This window comes from Vitis vinifera, chromosome 1 (assembly GCF_030704535.1).
Source record: "Vitis vinifera cultivar Pinot Noir 40024 chromosome 1, ASM3070453v1".
Lineage (NCBI taxonomy): Eukaryota > Viridiplantae > Streptophyta > Magnoliopsida > Vitales > Vitaceae > Vitis > Vitis vinifera.
In genome coordinates this window covers 11,842,109-11,859,389 of record NC_081805.1, presented here as the reverse complement: position 1 = coordinate 11,859,389, position 17,281 = coordinate 11,842,109, and the positions used below count along the sequence as shown (strand labels likewise).

The window sequence follows — 17,281 nt, the reverse complement described above, 5'->3', positions numbered from 1 at the left end:
CGATAGGGATTTGGGACTTTCATGGATTTTAGGAATGTCAATTCAATTTTGAGAAGATTTGAAACTTGAAAGATTTTAGGACGTCCGAGAAAAGGACTATGAGAGAGTTTAGGGTTTTCAAAGTCATGCAAACTTTGGGATTTTCAAAGTAACATTTACTAGGAGAAAAGTATTTTCAAACTATGTTAGGACTCCACCTCATTTTTTAAAGACTAGGCTCTTAAGGATATTTTCACTATTTATAGCTAAGAAATTACTCTCATATATGTCAAAACAATTTCATAAGTTTCTCTAGTTTTTTACACTAATGTTTAGCCTCAATAACCCCTTGAGCATAATTGTCCCTTTTATTTTCTTGGTATTATAATGAAATAGTTGACTTAAACAAGCATCGTAGGGGAGGAGGGACCAATTACTTTAGGGTTAGGTTTAGGTTTAGATTTAACTCAAAATTAGGAGTTTTGGATTGTTGCAAAACAAAATGTGAGGCAAAAGGGGCACGACCACCTAGTTGTTGCGTTTTATGTGTATATGCATCTTGTTGAAAAGACACATACAATTACTTCCATTTTTTAAAAAGTTTTATTTCTGAAATTTTAATTATATATTAAAATTTATATAATTTCATTACCTTTTTTTTAATGTTTTTTTAAAATGTTTGAAATCTTAAATTTTTTACTGATTAAATTAGATTTTAAATTATATTTTATAAAATTAATATCCATCTTTAAGTCATGTTTTACTTTACTCAGATGCGCTTCATGTGCTGCATACACATAAGCCATAGGAGACCTCTGCGCCTCAAGGTGCGCTTTACGCCATTTAAAACTATGATTGTCCTGTGCCGGTGGAACATGCAAACCCACTTCAAACATGGCAAGTTGCTGCCTTGAAATCAGGGGCAAAATACTAAATGGGAGGGAGGATAGGGTAGCCAAGGAGAACTGCTGGCTCTTGTTAAGCAGCCAAATATTAGATCCAATCAAACACAACCTAGTTTTCACAGCAACGTCAACCCATCCTCATAAACTTTACATTACAGAAAAAGGTTCTAGCGTATTAATACTAAAGTCACTGTGTTAACTCATGGCTGCTACATCTCAAACTGCCTGCCTCTTCACAGTGATGAGGCACCATTTGTCTGGTTCAGTCATCGGTCATAAGTCATCAGTCATCAGTCATGCACATCCAAGGCATCAGCATCAGCATCAGCATCAGCATCATCACCAGATTTGGTTATGATTTCCTGAGCTTCACCAAGAGCTGATACTTTGGCATCCACAGCGTACAGGATCTTCTTTATTGCCATGGACATCTGCAGGGAAAAAGGAAATGAAGTATAGCATTCATGCGTCAGAGAAAGGTGGCCAACGGGGTACCCTCACTGTGCTTACTTCCAACTCCCCCTTTGATCCAAACATTCCCCTTTCTAATATAAGCAAATAAACAAAGTCCAGACTATAAGCTTTAGAAATGCATTTTGAGTTTTTAAACAGATCCCTTCAACAAGGATAACACAACATCAAACAGGCACAACCCAGTACCCCAGTGAAAACTACTATATGGATGTCCCACCAAAGTGTAAAAATTATTTTAATAAATTTGAAAATAAAATACCATGACAACTATTTAGAATCTTAGATAAGTTACAGTAAACAGATGTATAATACAAAGTGTGCATATAGATCGTAATAAAGTGATGGAAACACAATAAAATTTCTTGTGGTAAAGAATTATTACCGGAAGATCCTCCACCTCAGGAGTTTGACAAAGGATTTCAATGTCACGTAATTTTCCAAAATAGAAATCTCGTTCTTTCTCCAGATCATCTACTGAGAGCTTGAGGTCCGCAATCTAATCAAATACAAGTATTGAGAAATTTATTTGACATCATGCACAAATACATAAGAACAAGATCAAGTATGAAACAATTTGGCTCCATATTTTTAGTCTACAAACTGAAACAATTTAACACTTGAAAGTAGAAAAGCTATCTGTAAGTGCATGAAAATATCTAGTTTTGTACCTTTGCAAAGAGCTGGAAAAGACAACACTGCATCCAAACTAAGGGGGTCTAAGATAAAACTGAAACTTAAAAACTAAAAATGATAGTGCTGGATCATACAAGTATCGGAGGCTTATCATCTGATATTTTAAGAGTTGGATTCAATTAAATTGTTCAATAAGTGAAAAATAAAAAATGAGATCCATATATTCTACAAATTCACGAATACACCTTGTTATGGCATTCTTAAAATAAAATGCAATGACCAAAACCCATGAAGACTATTTTCCTGATGCAGATTGCACTGAGTTTCTCAAGATGAGACATAATGGGCTCTTATTCTTTTTTCATCCTAACAATTTCTGTAATTGCATGGGTAGAATGTGACTTAAAATGTTGCCTGCACTTTTATGTCATGACTAATTAAAGAAACTACTTTGCATGAGAATAGAACAACAAAAATAAAATTAGTCCCTATTTAACATTAGACAAAGTACCTGATTTAATAAGTGTTCTAATTTTCAATAACATATATTTCTATTACCAAATCATATGGCATTGTAAATTCCAAGAACGGATAGCTCTTCCCTCTCTTCTTTTCAGTAACCAATAAACCCTCATGTATGCTTTACCACCTTTCCCAGACAAGACTATTTAAATCCTCTCTACTAAAAATTCACATCCAGGGAAACCCCTGTACTAATCCATCCATCTCTTCCTGAAATAGCCATTTGACTGCTGTTTACTTGCAGATGCACTTTATTCCTGGTCTCCTTTTATTGATAGGCAGCCTGGTTCAGGTGGCAAAGGATTGGGGTGAGGATGGAGAAGGTTCTAGCTTTGTTTCCATGTAATAGAAACTAAATAAATTAGTCAAAGAAACAAGTATCTATAGAAGAAACAGGCAAAAACAATTTCATTGAAAGAAACAAAAAAAATCAAAAATCAAAAAAAGGGAGGAAGTCCTCAAGATTATATTCTGCCTTGGTTCATCGTCTACTGCTCAAAATTCATTATCATTCCTAATCAATAGTTTAATGAATCTACTAGACCCTAAAATAATCTTGAACAAATGGTAAAGAACCATTCTAATGCACCATATAATCAGTGAACCATTTTTTATGACTTAACTAACAGCACAATAAGGTCCATTTTAGGTACCTTACTAGGCCCCCCATTCCAGAGTATCATCCAACTAACAGTAATAAAAAAACTATAGGCCTAACAGCTCATATCTGACATTGTTGTTCTCAGATTATTTAAGCCTAATTGGACACTCTTGTTGGTTCAGATTTAAATAAAACAGAAATCCAGAACTTCCCCACAGTCATACCTCCTGGCATAATCCTTGAATCTCACCAACAGAATTAGCTCCACCTGACATCTCACTTTTATGCCTTCCTTTGGGTCCTATATATGAAAAGAAAGCAACAAAAGAATGGTAGGAAAACAGACAATAGGAAAGCAGACAAATTATAATAATAATAATTGGAGCAGACTCTTGAATTTCATAAACTAACCAGAACTCTCGTCAATGCAAATCCCATTGTCAGAGACATTAGATAAGTTATTTGCTTGCAATGATTTTGAAGACTTGTAAGAACCCTTTATGTTCCTTTCTTTACCACCTTTGCATCTTCGCTCCACAGGGTTATAATTCCTGAGAGGGAAAAGTTAATCAGAAATCGAACATAGAAATAGATAAGATTAGCATGAACAAAACTACCCGAAGAAGAAAGAACAAGAAACTGCATACTCATTCATTATGCCACCATTCATGGAATCACAATATCGTTTCAGCCATTGTAAAAACTCCAAGTTGTCCAAAGGCCGTCCTTTAACAAGTTTGTTGACCTCGATATGCTGTCACAATGACAATTACACTTGAAATTGCAAATATATTTATGCATCATCTTACTAGCACAAGGCAAATCAAGATTCAACAATTTAACTCATGCACAAAGAACGATATTACACAATACCATAAAGCATCCATTTAGGCCAAATTTCAGAGCCAAGCAAACAATGTTTAGTCTATGCACCTGATCACTTAAAGGGACATCTTCCAGACATTTAGAAAAGAATGTGAGACTCAAGGATGTCCAAGATTAATAACTTAACTCTGGCCAAGGAGATCACATACTGAATAACATAAAGCAATAGATTCTAATATTCTCCATGCATAACGTGTAAATACACCACAACCATATTATAATGGACTGTTCTCTTTTTCTTTGTTGAAGAAACAAGAAAACATTTTCAGCTCTGCAGATGAAAATGTAGGATGTATAGGCGGCATAATAAGCAATAAATAGTAGTAATGAAAATGAAGCTTCTCACCATCAAAACAATCAGGAGTTTGTAAAATATAAGATCCTTGATAAGGATATTGCATGTCAAACCATATAAAGCAATTGGTTTCTGTCACATAAATCTTGTCCAATCTTTTAACTAAGCAGCAACTGCACTATGAGGGAGGACCACGTCTCTTAAAGATTAAGTGTCTATGTACTGCTCTCTGTGTGCTTATATCCTATTCACCACTGATATTCAAACACTAACATTTCAATTCTGCATGCCAAAGTTCTGACCAAAATATACAAACACCATGTGCAAGTTTCCAACATGAAGCAACCCGAGTGAAACTTTATCTTTGGTCCAAAAGCAATGAGCTATGCTACAGGGGTGACTATCCTCATAATTACCATAAATCCCCTCAACTTGTTGAAGGCAGGAATTGATCCTAGGTTTTACTAGAAAATTAGTTGGCACCTTCAACCCAAATAAAACTTCATGCAACCAACATTTTGACAACCCGTGACATTTGTGCTTCATGAAAAACCAATGAAATGAATCGTCATAATTTGTACAGAAACGGCAGAAAATAATAATTAATGATGATGAAGCAGAGGTAAAAAGTTATGTGGCTACTTCGTCCATGACAAAGAAAGCCAAGGAATCAAATCAAATACAAAAATGGAATTACCTTCTCGATTTTTAACTTGTTGAATACTTCTTGAAGGATTTTGTAATTTTGGATCATGTCATACTCCGTTTTTGCATCAAAATTAACCTAAAAATGGTAAGGATCAGGAGACTATTCTTAGGATAATTCAAATGTACATAAGAACAGAAATGTGGAAGCAGTTGCAATGTGTTACCTTGTGCATTGGAACGACTCCTGGATGAATCATGTCCATCATCTGACACTGAACAGCACCAGATGCCGCCTGACAAGAATAAATTTTTAAAATTAAAGATAAAATGAAATAAAGATAATGAACAATGTACCACAATATTAAATGAAAAAGGAGACCTTTAGTTACATAGTTGAACTGGATATCAAATTAAATTACGACATCCACATGCCTCCAACAAGTCTAACTAGCATCCCAGTTTTTAAAGTTGGCATTTCATTTAAATGTTGACAATTTAATCTCAGTTGGTATTACTACCTAGGCCCCGTACACCAATGTGAAGGGTGTTTCCCCAATTGCTTCTCACTTTGTTGTCCTGTAGGCTTAGAGGATGATGGCAATTCTTTTTACCCAGCTCCCTCAACTTTTTCTAGTTTTTTTCTAAGATAGTTAAGAAGGTCCTGTTGGAAGATTTTGCTTGGTTTTGCCTTGCAGGTGTCACAAAGTCATGTATAGATTCACTATTCCCAACTCCTTGCAGAAATTCTAGCTCCTTATAGTCAATTGGGTTCCATTGTTGGTCACAAGAGTGCACAGTATCCCAAACTAATACATCATGTTTTTCAACAAATTTTCTTATGCTCCCACCTTTTAATTGGGAGTATGCTTCGACCTATACACATTTAGTGAGATAGTCAATAGCTATGAGAATGAATCTTCTTTGCTTAGTGGTGACAAGGAGTGACACAATTATATCAAGCCTCCATTGAACAAACATCCAAGGGGCGGCCAAGGTTGTGAGGTCTTTAAGAGCATGGTGTGGGATGGGTACAAACTATTGACACTTGTCAGACATTTGGACATACTATTGAGCGTCCCTCTGCATGGTTAGCTAGTAGTGCCCTTATGACAAGGCTTGATGGGCCATAATTCATCCCTGAATGTACCCCCCGCAAATTCCTTGTGAATTTTCATAGAGATGTACTCTCCCTCTTCAAGTGTGAGGCATCAAAGATATGAGTTGGCGAACAATCATCTATATAATTTCCCTTTGATTAGTGTGTATCAAGTCGTTTTTTGTCGTAGTTCTAAGGCCATCCTCTCACCAACTGGCTCTAGCCTGTCCTAGAGGTAACAAACATAAGGTTCCATCCAACCTAGGTTCCTTGCTTGGAGTATGAGTGTCTTCAACCTCCTCAATGTTAGGATGTTCAATAAACTCTAATGGCATGTTGTCTCCTTTTGTCATCCCAAAGGACGCCCCTAATGGCTAAGGCATATTCAACTCTTGGTTTTGCTCCTAAGGAATCTATGCAATGGTGACATCCTTGAATTGTTGCAATAGCCCCCTCACTTTTCTAAGGGATTTCTCCATGCCAATCCTCAAGCCTCAAATGCATCAATCACCTATCTAACAACCAATTGGGAATCACTACAAACAATCAACACCTTGGCTCTCATGTTGTGGGTGAGACTTAAGCCTACTTGAAGTGCTCCATGTTCCACTTTATCATTCATGAATTTGAAGCCTAAGCTAATGACTTGCTTCAGTCAAGTTCCTTTAGGTGACATTATGAGGATGCCTACCTCTACTATCGTAGTTAAACCTTTAATTCTTAGGCTTGTACCATGTTTTACTTAAATTCCTCCACACTATAAACCATGTATTTTGTTTCTTCTCTAAATAACAATACAAGACAACTCAACAAGACTCCCACAATCTCTTTGGTGAGCTCATGCTCTCTCTCATGCTATGTTTTAAGAAGGCTCTCCCTCTATATGATCTCAAGACCACAAGATTATTTCAAAAGGCACTTCAGTCCTTTTATGGGTGTGGCACCAACAACTCCCTATTTGACCATGAGTAAGCAATCCTAATCCTACTCAAACTACAATTACAATCAAAATTTGAACTTCTACTCAAAATCAAACTAGAATCACAATTTGAATCCAACTTTGAGCTTTCAAATGTTTTCGACTCATTCTTCATCCATTTGAAATTCCTTCTATGGACCCACGTTTTTCACGTGCCTTCCCAGGTTGCCACAAGCATTCATCCATGTACCAGCCCTTCAAGTCCCTGGTTTGTGGTGCAACACATCTTCCTTGGGTTTAACCCAATGCCAAGACGTCTCTTTAGTGTTCTACCTCAAGTCTACCCGCTCTTGTGCTTTAAGTTAGTCCACTCGTGCACTTGAATCGACACATGCATCCAATCAGATTGTTGCATCACAAAGGTAGCCTGTTGCATGCATCTCTATGCAGCCCTTGTGTATGTCAAGCCCTCTCTTGGCCTACACATCTAGCAACTTGCCTTGGTGCCAATCCTTCCCTTGGCTTGTAGCCCTTTGCAGCTCCTTAAGTGTGTCAACCATGCTTATACATATCCCCATACCTAGATCACATCCACGTCAAGGCAACCCACTCATGTTTGCTTACACCCCATGTCATCATGCCCACAAGTTGCACTTCTTGTCAAACATCCATGTTGTTACTGCTACGGCACCATGCCATGCCCAAACCCTCTTCTCAATGCAGCAACAGGCTATGGCATTACGCCCATGACTCCTCATCTTCACGCACAAGGCATTGCGTCCTTGTGCTAAGCATCAGGTATCGTGTCTGAGTTTGGCTTCCCTCATCTCAAAGCAAAAGGCATTGAGCCCTTGTGTCAAGCCGCCTCATTGCATAGGGCATTGCACGCTTGTGCCATCGTTAGGTGGGGAAGACAAAGTTGCACCTCGTGCTATTGCGGCCACGGGTTGCACAACACATGTCGCAGAGCCCCATGTGTGGATGCTAGCAAGTCTAGCTCCATGTGCTTTCCTCGTGTCTAAGGCCTTACATGGACAAGTGTGGACACCCATGCCACCTTGTCTCCCTTAAGTCACTCATCCTCCACCTCCACCTCCACCCCCACCAACCCACCCCCCACCTCCAAAGAGCATTTTAAGTCATTTTAGAAGTTTTTGAAGGAGACATCAAATTCTGCTTCTACTTAGAGTCTCCCTCTTGAAGTTTCCTCTTCAAACGAAAAATATCTCCATGACAAAATTCAACCCTTGAATTTTGGCCGAGTCAAGGCCATGCCATATGCTATCCATCTCACCTTGCCTTGATCATAAGCTACTTATGGAACCAAGGTGCCACACATTGAGACCTTGGTGCCACATACTTAGAGTCAAAGTGTTAAGTGCTAAGTCATCCGAGAAAAGGTGTTGACAATAGATCACTTCACCATTCATCCTAATAGGTTATGTTTCTTGAGGACTACTTGGAAGAACCACTTAGAAACTACCTCAATCACATAGCAATGTGGGCATCAAAGTACAATCTTAATTTTTTTATGCTCACTCGGAGGAATAAGTCTACCCACTTGATGGGCAGATATTGAGTCTCAATGTCAACCAATGCCTTATTGACATAGTAAACTGACTTTTGTATTCCTCCTTACTTCCCCGGGTGAGTACCCTACTGACGGTGACCATAAATGTGGCTAAGTATAGGAGCAAGCTGCTCCTTGTTTAAGTGTCGCCAAGATTGACTAGGTGGTTGAGTAGCATTTGAGTTCATCGAAAGCCATTTGACAGCATTTTGTCCATCCCTAATTAAACCCCTTTTTTAAAAGCATGAGGTTGGATCAACAAAGGTTGATCACACACACTATGAACTTCCCTAGGCTACCAACCACCCAAGTAGCCATTGGACCTCTTTCATAGTAGATGAGGACAACATTTTCAAAATTTCTTGTATTTGATTGGACTTCACTTCGTGACTAAGAATCCCAAGAACTCCCAAAGGTTGATGTCAAAGGCGCATTTGCTTAGGTTCAACTTCATCTGGTATTTTTGTAACATGATGATGGCATGCGCAAGGTGCTTACAATGGTTGAACATTTCCCTACTTTTAACTAACATATCATTAGGAAATACTTCCAAGATCTTCCCAATCTTGTCTATAAACACCTGATTCACCAACCTTTGATAAGTGGTCCTTGCATTCTAGAACCCAAAGAGCATAACCTTATAGCCCCCTTTTTGTTACAAAGGTTATCTTCTCCTTATTTGACTCATACATGAGGCTATTTGGTTGTAGTCTGCATAAGCATCTAAGAACATGAGGAGGGCATGCTTGACAATTACATCTACCAATGGGTTTATCCTCTAGGGAGGGTAGCTATCCTTGGGATACACCCTATTTAGATCTATGTAATCTATGTACACATTCTCCATGCTATCTTCTTGTTTGGAATCACAATTGGGTTGGCAAGCCAATCAAGGCAATAGACTTCTTTAATGAATCCAACAATCAACAATTGTGTTAATTTTGTTGAGATCACCTGTTGTACTAGTGAATCTTTTGCCTCACAAGTTGGCTTGTTAGGTCTATGCTCAATCAATGGCAAGCCAAGATAGAGGTTATCCTTGGCACATCCCTAATTTTTCAAGTGAAAATGTCCTAATGCGCACCTGGTAGATGCCTTGGTTGCTATGTTTCATGTAGGGGGTAACATTCATGATAACCTCCAACCTTGAAGTCACTTAGAAATTTCTATATAGGAATAAACAGGGTCTTAAGCATATCAACCCCAATTAGTCTTTTGTTGACCTCCTTAATAACTGTTACATAACAAGCCTTTGTTGATGTGTGGTCTCCCTAGATTTTACAAAGGTTCCCTCTTTTGTGGGGAACTCTATGTTATGATGATAGAACAAGGGGCCATACCATCATATCATGTATCCATAACCACCCAGAATGATGTTGTAAAAGAACGACCTATCCACCAATGAGAACAAGGTTGGCTTAGTTACTATCCCAATTATTACTAGTAGGATGATCTCTCTAATTAGATCAATCAGTATGCCATCTAGGCCAACAAAATGGAAGAGAGAAGGGTGTAGGATTTCTCAAGGTCAAACCATCTACTCATACGCCATAAAGGTAAAAGAGATTGGTTGCCCTTTCTGTGGGACCTAGTAGGAGGTTTCAACCCATCAAAGCTCCTCATTAGAGAAGCTAGGTCAACAATATAATGATCCGAAAAGCCATATGCTTCCACAAAAGGGTGACATCTACAGATGGTGAAACTACCTCAAGGTTATGAGCATTCATCAAGTTGCAAGGGTCAGGAAGGAGCTTTTGGAAAACCCTACCAACATCGGACGGCGAGAGAGGCCCCTTAAAAGAGCTTTTGGTTTCGCTAACACAAACCTTGCCCAAAACAAGAAACTCTTAACCCCAGAGGAATGGCCCAAAGAACCAAAGCAATGCCCATTACACACAAGGCCTCCCACTTTTTGGCCCAAAGAACCAAAAGGGGCCAAAACAAAAGGTTTAAAAGGCAACCCCTTGTTTAACCCCATTGCCACCATCTTGCTACTATAGGGAAAGGACCTTAGGCTTGCCACAACTTAGTCAACACACAAATGCTTTGAGGATACCGTCTAACTCTTTGCATGCTTCCCCAACTCTTCCCCTATGTATCTAGCTACACATAGCCTCTCCACACTATCTTCCCTGACCTCCAATGCCCTGTAACTTTCCTTCACGAAAGCCGACGACAACCATGGTGGAGTCTCCCACCATAACTGAACTATATAAGCCGATGACCCTGCCACCACATGAAGGATCCTTGGCACCCTCCTCCCATCGAAGCTAGCTAGAATTCTAGCCCACTGTAAATGTCCTTTCCACTGTATCCACATCCACAACCACAAAACCTCCATAAGAGTCCCCCACTCTCTTCAAGAAATCCTTTCCCCACAAGTGCATAGGCAACCCAATCACTCTTACCCAAGTTTCTTTAGCAAAAGCCCCTTCCTTGAAACAACCTGCTTTAGGGCTCCACCAATCTAGCTTCAACCTTTTTTTTATCAAAAGAACAACACCCCTTACGCCATACCCTTTCAGCATCCATACAGTTCTCAAACTTAAACAAAATCAAAGCGCCACCCAAAAACAAAAAATGAAGATTCCCAACCACACTCCAATATTTGCTAGCCCAAGCTTTCAAAGAACCTAACTTTGGAGCCTCTCCTACAAAGTCTCTCCACCTACCCACAAGACAATGCTTGAAACGATTCAAGTTTTCCTCTAAAGCCTCCTGCCCACACTAGATCCAAATAGCCTCTCCCACTTCCCCATTGCTCTTGAAATTGCATCTGCAAAAATTCCTTAATAGGGGAAAACTTCTACACATTCCCTCCTTTGGCAAACATCCCCCTTGAGGCAACTTTGACTGATTGTGCTCAGGAACAACACCAATGCTCCTTACCTTGTCTACCAAAGTATTCTCCAACCCCCTACACCACCCCTTCCTTCTAGAGAAATTAAGGAAAACCTCTCCCTCTCTGCTGACAAAACTAAACATTGCAAAAAACTACCCGCATTATTGTTTCAAAGTTCCAACTTAAAAACTCTTCCTCCTTCCTTCTACTCCAACCTAAAAGGCCTTCTATTAAAATTATCACAGTGGAGTTCAACCCCCTTCAACAGCAAAGCAAGGCCTCTCTCTCCAAATTTGATCTAAGAGGAGAGATCTCAACCCCTTTCCACAATCAGCCAACTTCCTTTCCTTTGACCATCTCCTTTGAGATCTCAAAGGATTTTGAATCCACCCCAAATTAGCACTTCCCCCCTGGTCTTACAATTAAAAACTAAAAAAGGTTAGCATTCTTTCTAATCAATTTTATGTTTTCTACAATAAATAATAGGCGGGTTCAGGTTTCAATGGGTTACTCAAACCTTCAACCCATGTCAACTCTAATATTTTTGGGTTGGTAGTTTTCTAATCCAAACCCAATCCTAACCTATTCAAACCTTGTTTACACCAACCAAAACATCAAATTGGGTTGGTGCAAACAAGTTGCAACCTTAGGACAACCTAATGCTAAACTACTACAGATATGCCTATATTGATTCTCATGCTACTTTTTGCAATTGGAAGAGAGGCTCAAATCCCTTCCACTATTGGATGGAATGGATATATTGCACCTATGAACATTGCTCCCGTATCCTTGAAGCTTAAGAACGACTAGAGTGGGAGTTGATGAAACCACAGCAGTATTAGTCCTTGTGAAAGTTGATGGAACCTTGCATGGTAGGTTGTCATTATCCTCAACCAACACCATCATCTATCAAAGATGCATCAAATTCTTGAGAAGGTCATTGTTTTCGTTAAAAATTGGAACCATGAAACCTTTAGGGGTTTCCTCCTTGAGGATGTCATGATAAACAGTGTTGAGGTAATCCCCTGCACTATTGTTGAACTTCATCTAATCTAACTTGGTTAGCCACAAAAGACTCCCTTCGAAGTTAAATTATATCATATACCATATGAAAACATTAAATACTAGAGTTTTGAAAAGTTCAATTTAGCAAAATATGAGTTTAATGTATAGTTTTATCACAAAATACGCAAAAATAGGCTTCTTAAACTTTTAGATTTGATTTTTAGTTCCAAATTCTACCTAAGCATATATATGAATGTCATTCAAACTATTCAAATGAAAATTTTCCAACATCCATTGGAAGATTAAATTTAACTTCCAATATGGTCTTTGATAGCAATAATATAGTTTTTTATGTAGGATTATTTTACCTTTCTTTTCCTTTTATGACCAATTTCTAACCTTTTTGTATATTTAAACAATTAATGTAATAATTCTTTCAAAAAAAAGATGAATTTAAGTTTTTTTTAGAAAGTATGAAAAATAGTTGCAGGTCTTATTGTTTCGTGTATCGTATATGTATTGTAAAATACATTTAAGATAAGATACAAATTGTGATACATATCAATTTTCATAAAAAATATATCATATTGTGTAATGTAAGTTTTTTACAACTATGTGTATTACTTGATTTTGACATCCCTACATCAAATCCAAATATAAACAAATGCATACAGAAAATAAAAAATCCAAAAAAAATTCGTAAGCACAAGTGAAGAAACGTCCAATCTCTATTGCAACTAGGAAGTGCAACCAACACAGTGCTCAGAGCCGCTGCCTAAGCCCTGAAAGGGCGGGCACAGAAGCCACTCCAGAGAGACCACAGGACCCGAGAATGAGGTGCTCAGAAGAAGAGAGGTGGAGTGCCACTGCTCAGGAAGTAATGGAGGCAGCAGGACAACTAGTTTACTAAAAAGGAACACATGTTCTATAACACATCACCTAATCCTAGGATCATGAGAGTCAACCACGACACCAGAACTGTAGAAGGAATAATTCCTTCACCCAAAAGATCAAGTAGAAAAAACACTAGCTGCCAGTTCCCATCATCCTTTCTGTTCCTATTCTAAGTTGAAGGCCAGAGTGGCCTTGCCAGAATCCCCAGCAGCAAATTTCTTGCAAGTATTTGGAGGATTAGGACCATTCAATTGGATAAAGAGCTTGAATCCCTTGTGTGGTTGTAACGAGAAAGGTCGAGACAAGCATTGATCTCAAACAAAGAACTTAATAATGTACAACTTCAACATCAGCATACCCATGCATACATGAATGCCCACATGTATCTAAGAGTAGAAGGCAGACTAGTTAATTTTGTTATGCCCACCCAATTTAAAAACTCAAACAAACGAAAGATGGGTCCTTTGACTCTTTTCTTTCTGAGTCAAATTTCCTCAAAATTAAAAATCATTGCTTTTATTTCTATCATTTTGGCCGGCCCAAATCCCGTTCAACCCGTTTCAATTCCGTTTTCAATATTTGACATATAGAACTCCATTTTTTCCCTTTCAAAAGGCAAAAGCAATAACATCGACAACAACAACAAACCAAGAACAACTTTGCATCTTTGTACAATTTCTTAAAAATCCGTTCCATTGACAACTACAACAAAATGTATGAAAAGAAGAAGAGTAAAGAGCCTAGAACCTCCATCCCAAATAAAAACACACAGACCAAAAAATAAACTTTCAAAAAAATAAAAAGGGGGAAACCCAAAAGTGGGGGAATGAGGCAGTAGGAGAGTACCTCCTCAACCTTGGAGAGATTGAGATGAAGAGTGGCGTTGATCCAAGACAAAATCTCACCCCTACCCACGAAATAGGCAGCGTCCATCATCCCTATACTGGCCGCCATTTCCTTCTACAGATGAAATTAAACTCCTGAAAGTACGAGGGAAGAAAATGGGAAGATGAGGAATGGTAATGATACAAAGAAGAAAGAAATTGAGAGGGAAAATGGAGAAAGATGATGAATTCAGAAGTAAAAAAGAAAAAGAAACGGAACCTTGCAGAGAAACGAACGGCTCTGAAACGGACAATGGTGAGAAAGGTACGCCCGCGACGCTACACCCCTTCAAATTTAATGCCCCGTCACTCCTTTTGGTAATAAATGACCATTGCCTCCATCCTCCATCCTCCCTCCCATTTGACTTCATATATACTATAATCATATCTGTATGTATAGTTTAGCCTTGTTTTTATTAGCTTCCAACAAAACCTTTACATCACCCTTCGATTACTCTAATGTCCACCACAATCATAAGCAATGTATTATGCAGATTAGGTTTACCAACCTCTAAATTGATTTGAGTTCGGAGTATTTCATTTTCATACAAACTTAATGCCATCTTTATTTCACTTTTCCAGACAATAAAAGGAATCATAAAGGAAATGAAAGAGATTAGACGGAAAGAAATACCAAACGAAATAAAAAAAGTATTAATTTAGCAAAACGTATTGTTTGGTTAAATATATTTTGGATAAAAAAAAAAATCTTTTTATTATTTTTTAAATTTTCAAAATTTGTTTAAGTCACTCTATGAGTCAAACTTAGGATGGGATTGATAATGTTAGTATATACTTCTTTTTAATTTATTTACTATTTGTCATTTTTCGATGCACAACTTTGCATCTTAACCCTACCAAAACTGTCAACTTATTCTGATTTTTTAGTTCAAATTGAGAATTATTTTTAAATATATAAACATTTATAAATTTGAATAAATTTATTAATAAAAATTATCGAAGAAACAAATATAAGAAAAGTAAGATTTTTTGGAGGTTTATTTTAAGATAATATATATAAGATTATAATGTGAGAGGGTAGAACAGGTTTGAATTGGGTAAATCATTGATGCTTTCTTTGATTCCGAGGCGTAAACAGGCCACAAAATCAAGGACAAGAGAGGATAGAAAAATAACATCATAAAGGCTTGTACCTTATCTCTCACACTGTCGGTGCCACCATTTACCATTTTACCTACCCCATTTCCTTCTATCTACTTCTTCAACAATCTCCTCCCTTCCCACTAAATCTATGTTCTCTCTCCCCTTGTGCCCAAGCTTTCCTCAAAATATTTGTACCTTCTTTTTTTTTCCTTTCTATTTTTCTTTCAATTAAGTTTTTGATATAAAGTTTAAATATAAAAAATGAAGAAAAGAAAGAAAAAGAGAAAGATAAGAAAATATTGCATAATTTTAGGTTTTATTTTCTTAAGTGGTGTTTATTTTTTTAACTTAATATTAAATGTAATTTTTTTCGGATTTTAGATGTTTGTTTTTAATTTTCTTTTACTCATTACTTAATTATTAAAAAAAATTGACTGAATAAAAAAAGAAAAATTTTAGATTTAGATGTTGTTTATTTCTTTAGCATTTTATTGGAAAGTAATTTACTTTTAAATTTTAAATTTTTTGTTTATTTATTACTTGTTTCTTAAATTTTTTAACTAAATAAAAAACTAAAATATTTAGTTTTTTTTTTTAAATATTAAAAGTAAAATGTCGATTTTCTCTACTTCTTAATACTTAATATATATATATTTAAAAAAACAACTTAATACTTAACACTATTAAATATTATTTAGTCTTTTTATTTAGAATTAAGTAAAATATTATTGTTAATATTGCATTTTTCCTCCACCCTCCACAAGGATTAGAAAACCCCATAATTTCTCCTCCATACTCAAAGTTTCTCATCTAATATTTTTCCTTATAATTAATATCCATATAATTTTCCCAAAAAAGAAACAATTTTAAGTATCTTTAATACATAGATCTCATTAAGTTGATTTCTATTTTTGTTATACTGTCTATTTTTTTTGTACTTCTTTTATTTTATTTCATAAAGTTACTATTTTATAACTATGTTGAGATCTTCTCTCCTCATCTTCCTTACCCTAGGTTATCACTATTGTCACACTAATTTTTCATCTAGCTACTTCTAGAATATTCCTCAGTTTTTATATCTTTTCATAAATACATGTGTCATCTTTTCAATAGTTTAGATCAAAATAGTTTACAATAAAAAATATTTTTTGAATCCTTGTAACTGAATTCATGTGGAGATGGTTTTCTACCCGTGTTCTTATGACTATGGTCCGTGTTCTCAATAACACAAATCATCGTTCGTGTTCTCAATAACATGAATCATCATTCGTATTCATAGGAACACAACTTGTTCGTATTTATTAGAACACGCCTTGGTTTGTGCTTGATACTATGCAACTCTAGTTCGTGTCCTAGTGAACACAGTTCGATCGTGTTCATAGGAACACAACCTAAATCATACTCACAAGCATTTGGTTTGCGTTTATAAGTATATAATTTAGTATCTGTGTTCTTATGAACACGAGTAATAATTATGATGTCCACTTCAATCATTGTTTTAAAATTATTTAATTACGTTATTGATTAATATCAAATAAAATGGTAATTTAATTTGTGAGATCCATAATATAATCATACATATTCTTTGTTTTGAATCTATTAGTTTTAATATTTTGATATATCATAATTTTTTAAATTTCAAATATCAACTTTATAATTTTATTTGAAGCATTAAACCAATTATATATTTTTAAAGTCATTTGCAAACCTTAATATTATTTTTAAGTTTAAAGTCAATCATGTGAATGTTTTGGCTAAGTTGGTAACCTCTGACAAAAATTTATAAATGTATCTCAATTTGGGTATTCTAAATCTTCTATTCGATTACTTGTTTAATTAAATCTAGGTGTTGGAAGTGCTTAGAGGTTAAGCTATGTAGTGAATAGGCAAAATCAAATCAGTTGAATTTGTCAAGTTAATGACTATCTTGGATATTTTTTTTTAAAAAAAAGCTTTAGGAGTTATGGGCAACTATTTTTTATTATTATTATTATTAAGTCTTTTTGTGCCCTGCTTCAAGATTGA

The 17,281-nt window shown here is 36.4% G+C and overlaps 1 protein-coding gene across 2 annotated transcripts; it reads right to left on the bottom strand.

Moving 5' to 3' along the window:
• Positions 1–926: 926 nt before the first annotated feature.
• Positions 927–14,720, bottom strand: LOC100244878 (microtubule-associated protein RP/EB family member 1A). Of its 2 annotated transcripts, none has more exons than XM_010653918.3 (9): positions 14,373–14,720; positions 14,115–14,248; positions 5,167–5,235; positions 4,992–5,078; positions 3,762–3,868; positions 3,526–3,665; positions 3,339–3,415; positions 1,741–1,854; positions 927–1,315 (listed from the first exon to the last, which is right to left on the bottom strand). In XM_010653918.3, exons 2-9 carry the CDS (start codon positions 14,220–14,222, stop codon positions 1,175–1,177), a joined length of 843 nt encoding a protein of 280 aa, XP_010652220.1. In that variant the 5' UTR covers positions 14,223–14,248; positions 14,373–14,720; the 3' UTR covers positions 927–1,174. The 2 variants fall into 2 exon arrangements, with proteins under 2 accessions (XP_010652220.1, XP_010652215.1); XM_010653913.3 differs by having other exon boundaries at positions 14,115–14,254; positions 14,373–14,517.
• Positions 14,721–17,281: the final 2,561 nt, after the last annotated feature.

What these genes read in the sequence shown, in the direction of transcription:
- LOC100244878 (XM_010653918.3), bottom strand. Translation starts at nt 14,222, where the DNA reads ATGGCGGCCAGTATAGGGATGATGGACGCTGCCTATTTCGTGGGTAGG. An exon ending in TTGCATTGACGAGAGTTCTG is followed by an intron (nt 3,416 to 3,525) that starts GTTAGTTTATGA and finishes TTTCATATATAG; the next exon opens with GACCCAAAGGAAGGCATAAA. An exon ending in TTCAAGGATTATGCCAGGAG is followed by an intron (nt 1,855 to 3,338) that starts GTATGACTGTGG and finishes GTATTTGATTAG; the next exon opens with ATTGCGGACCTCAAGCTCTC.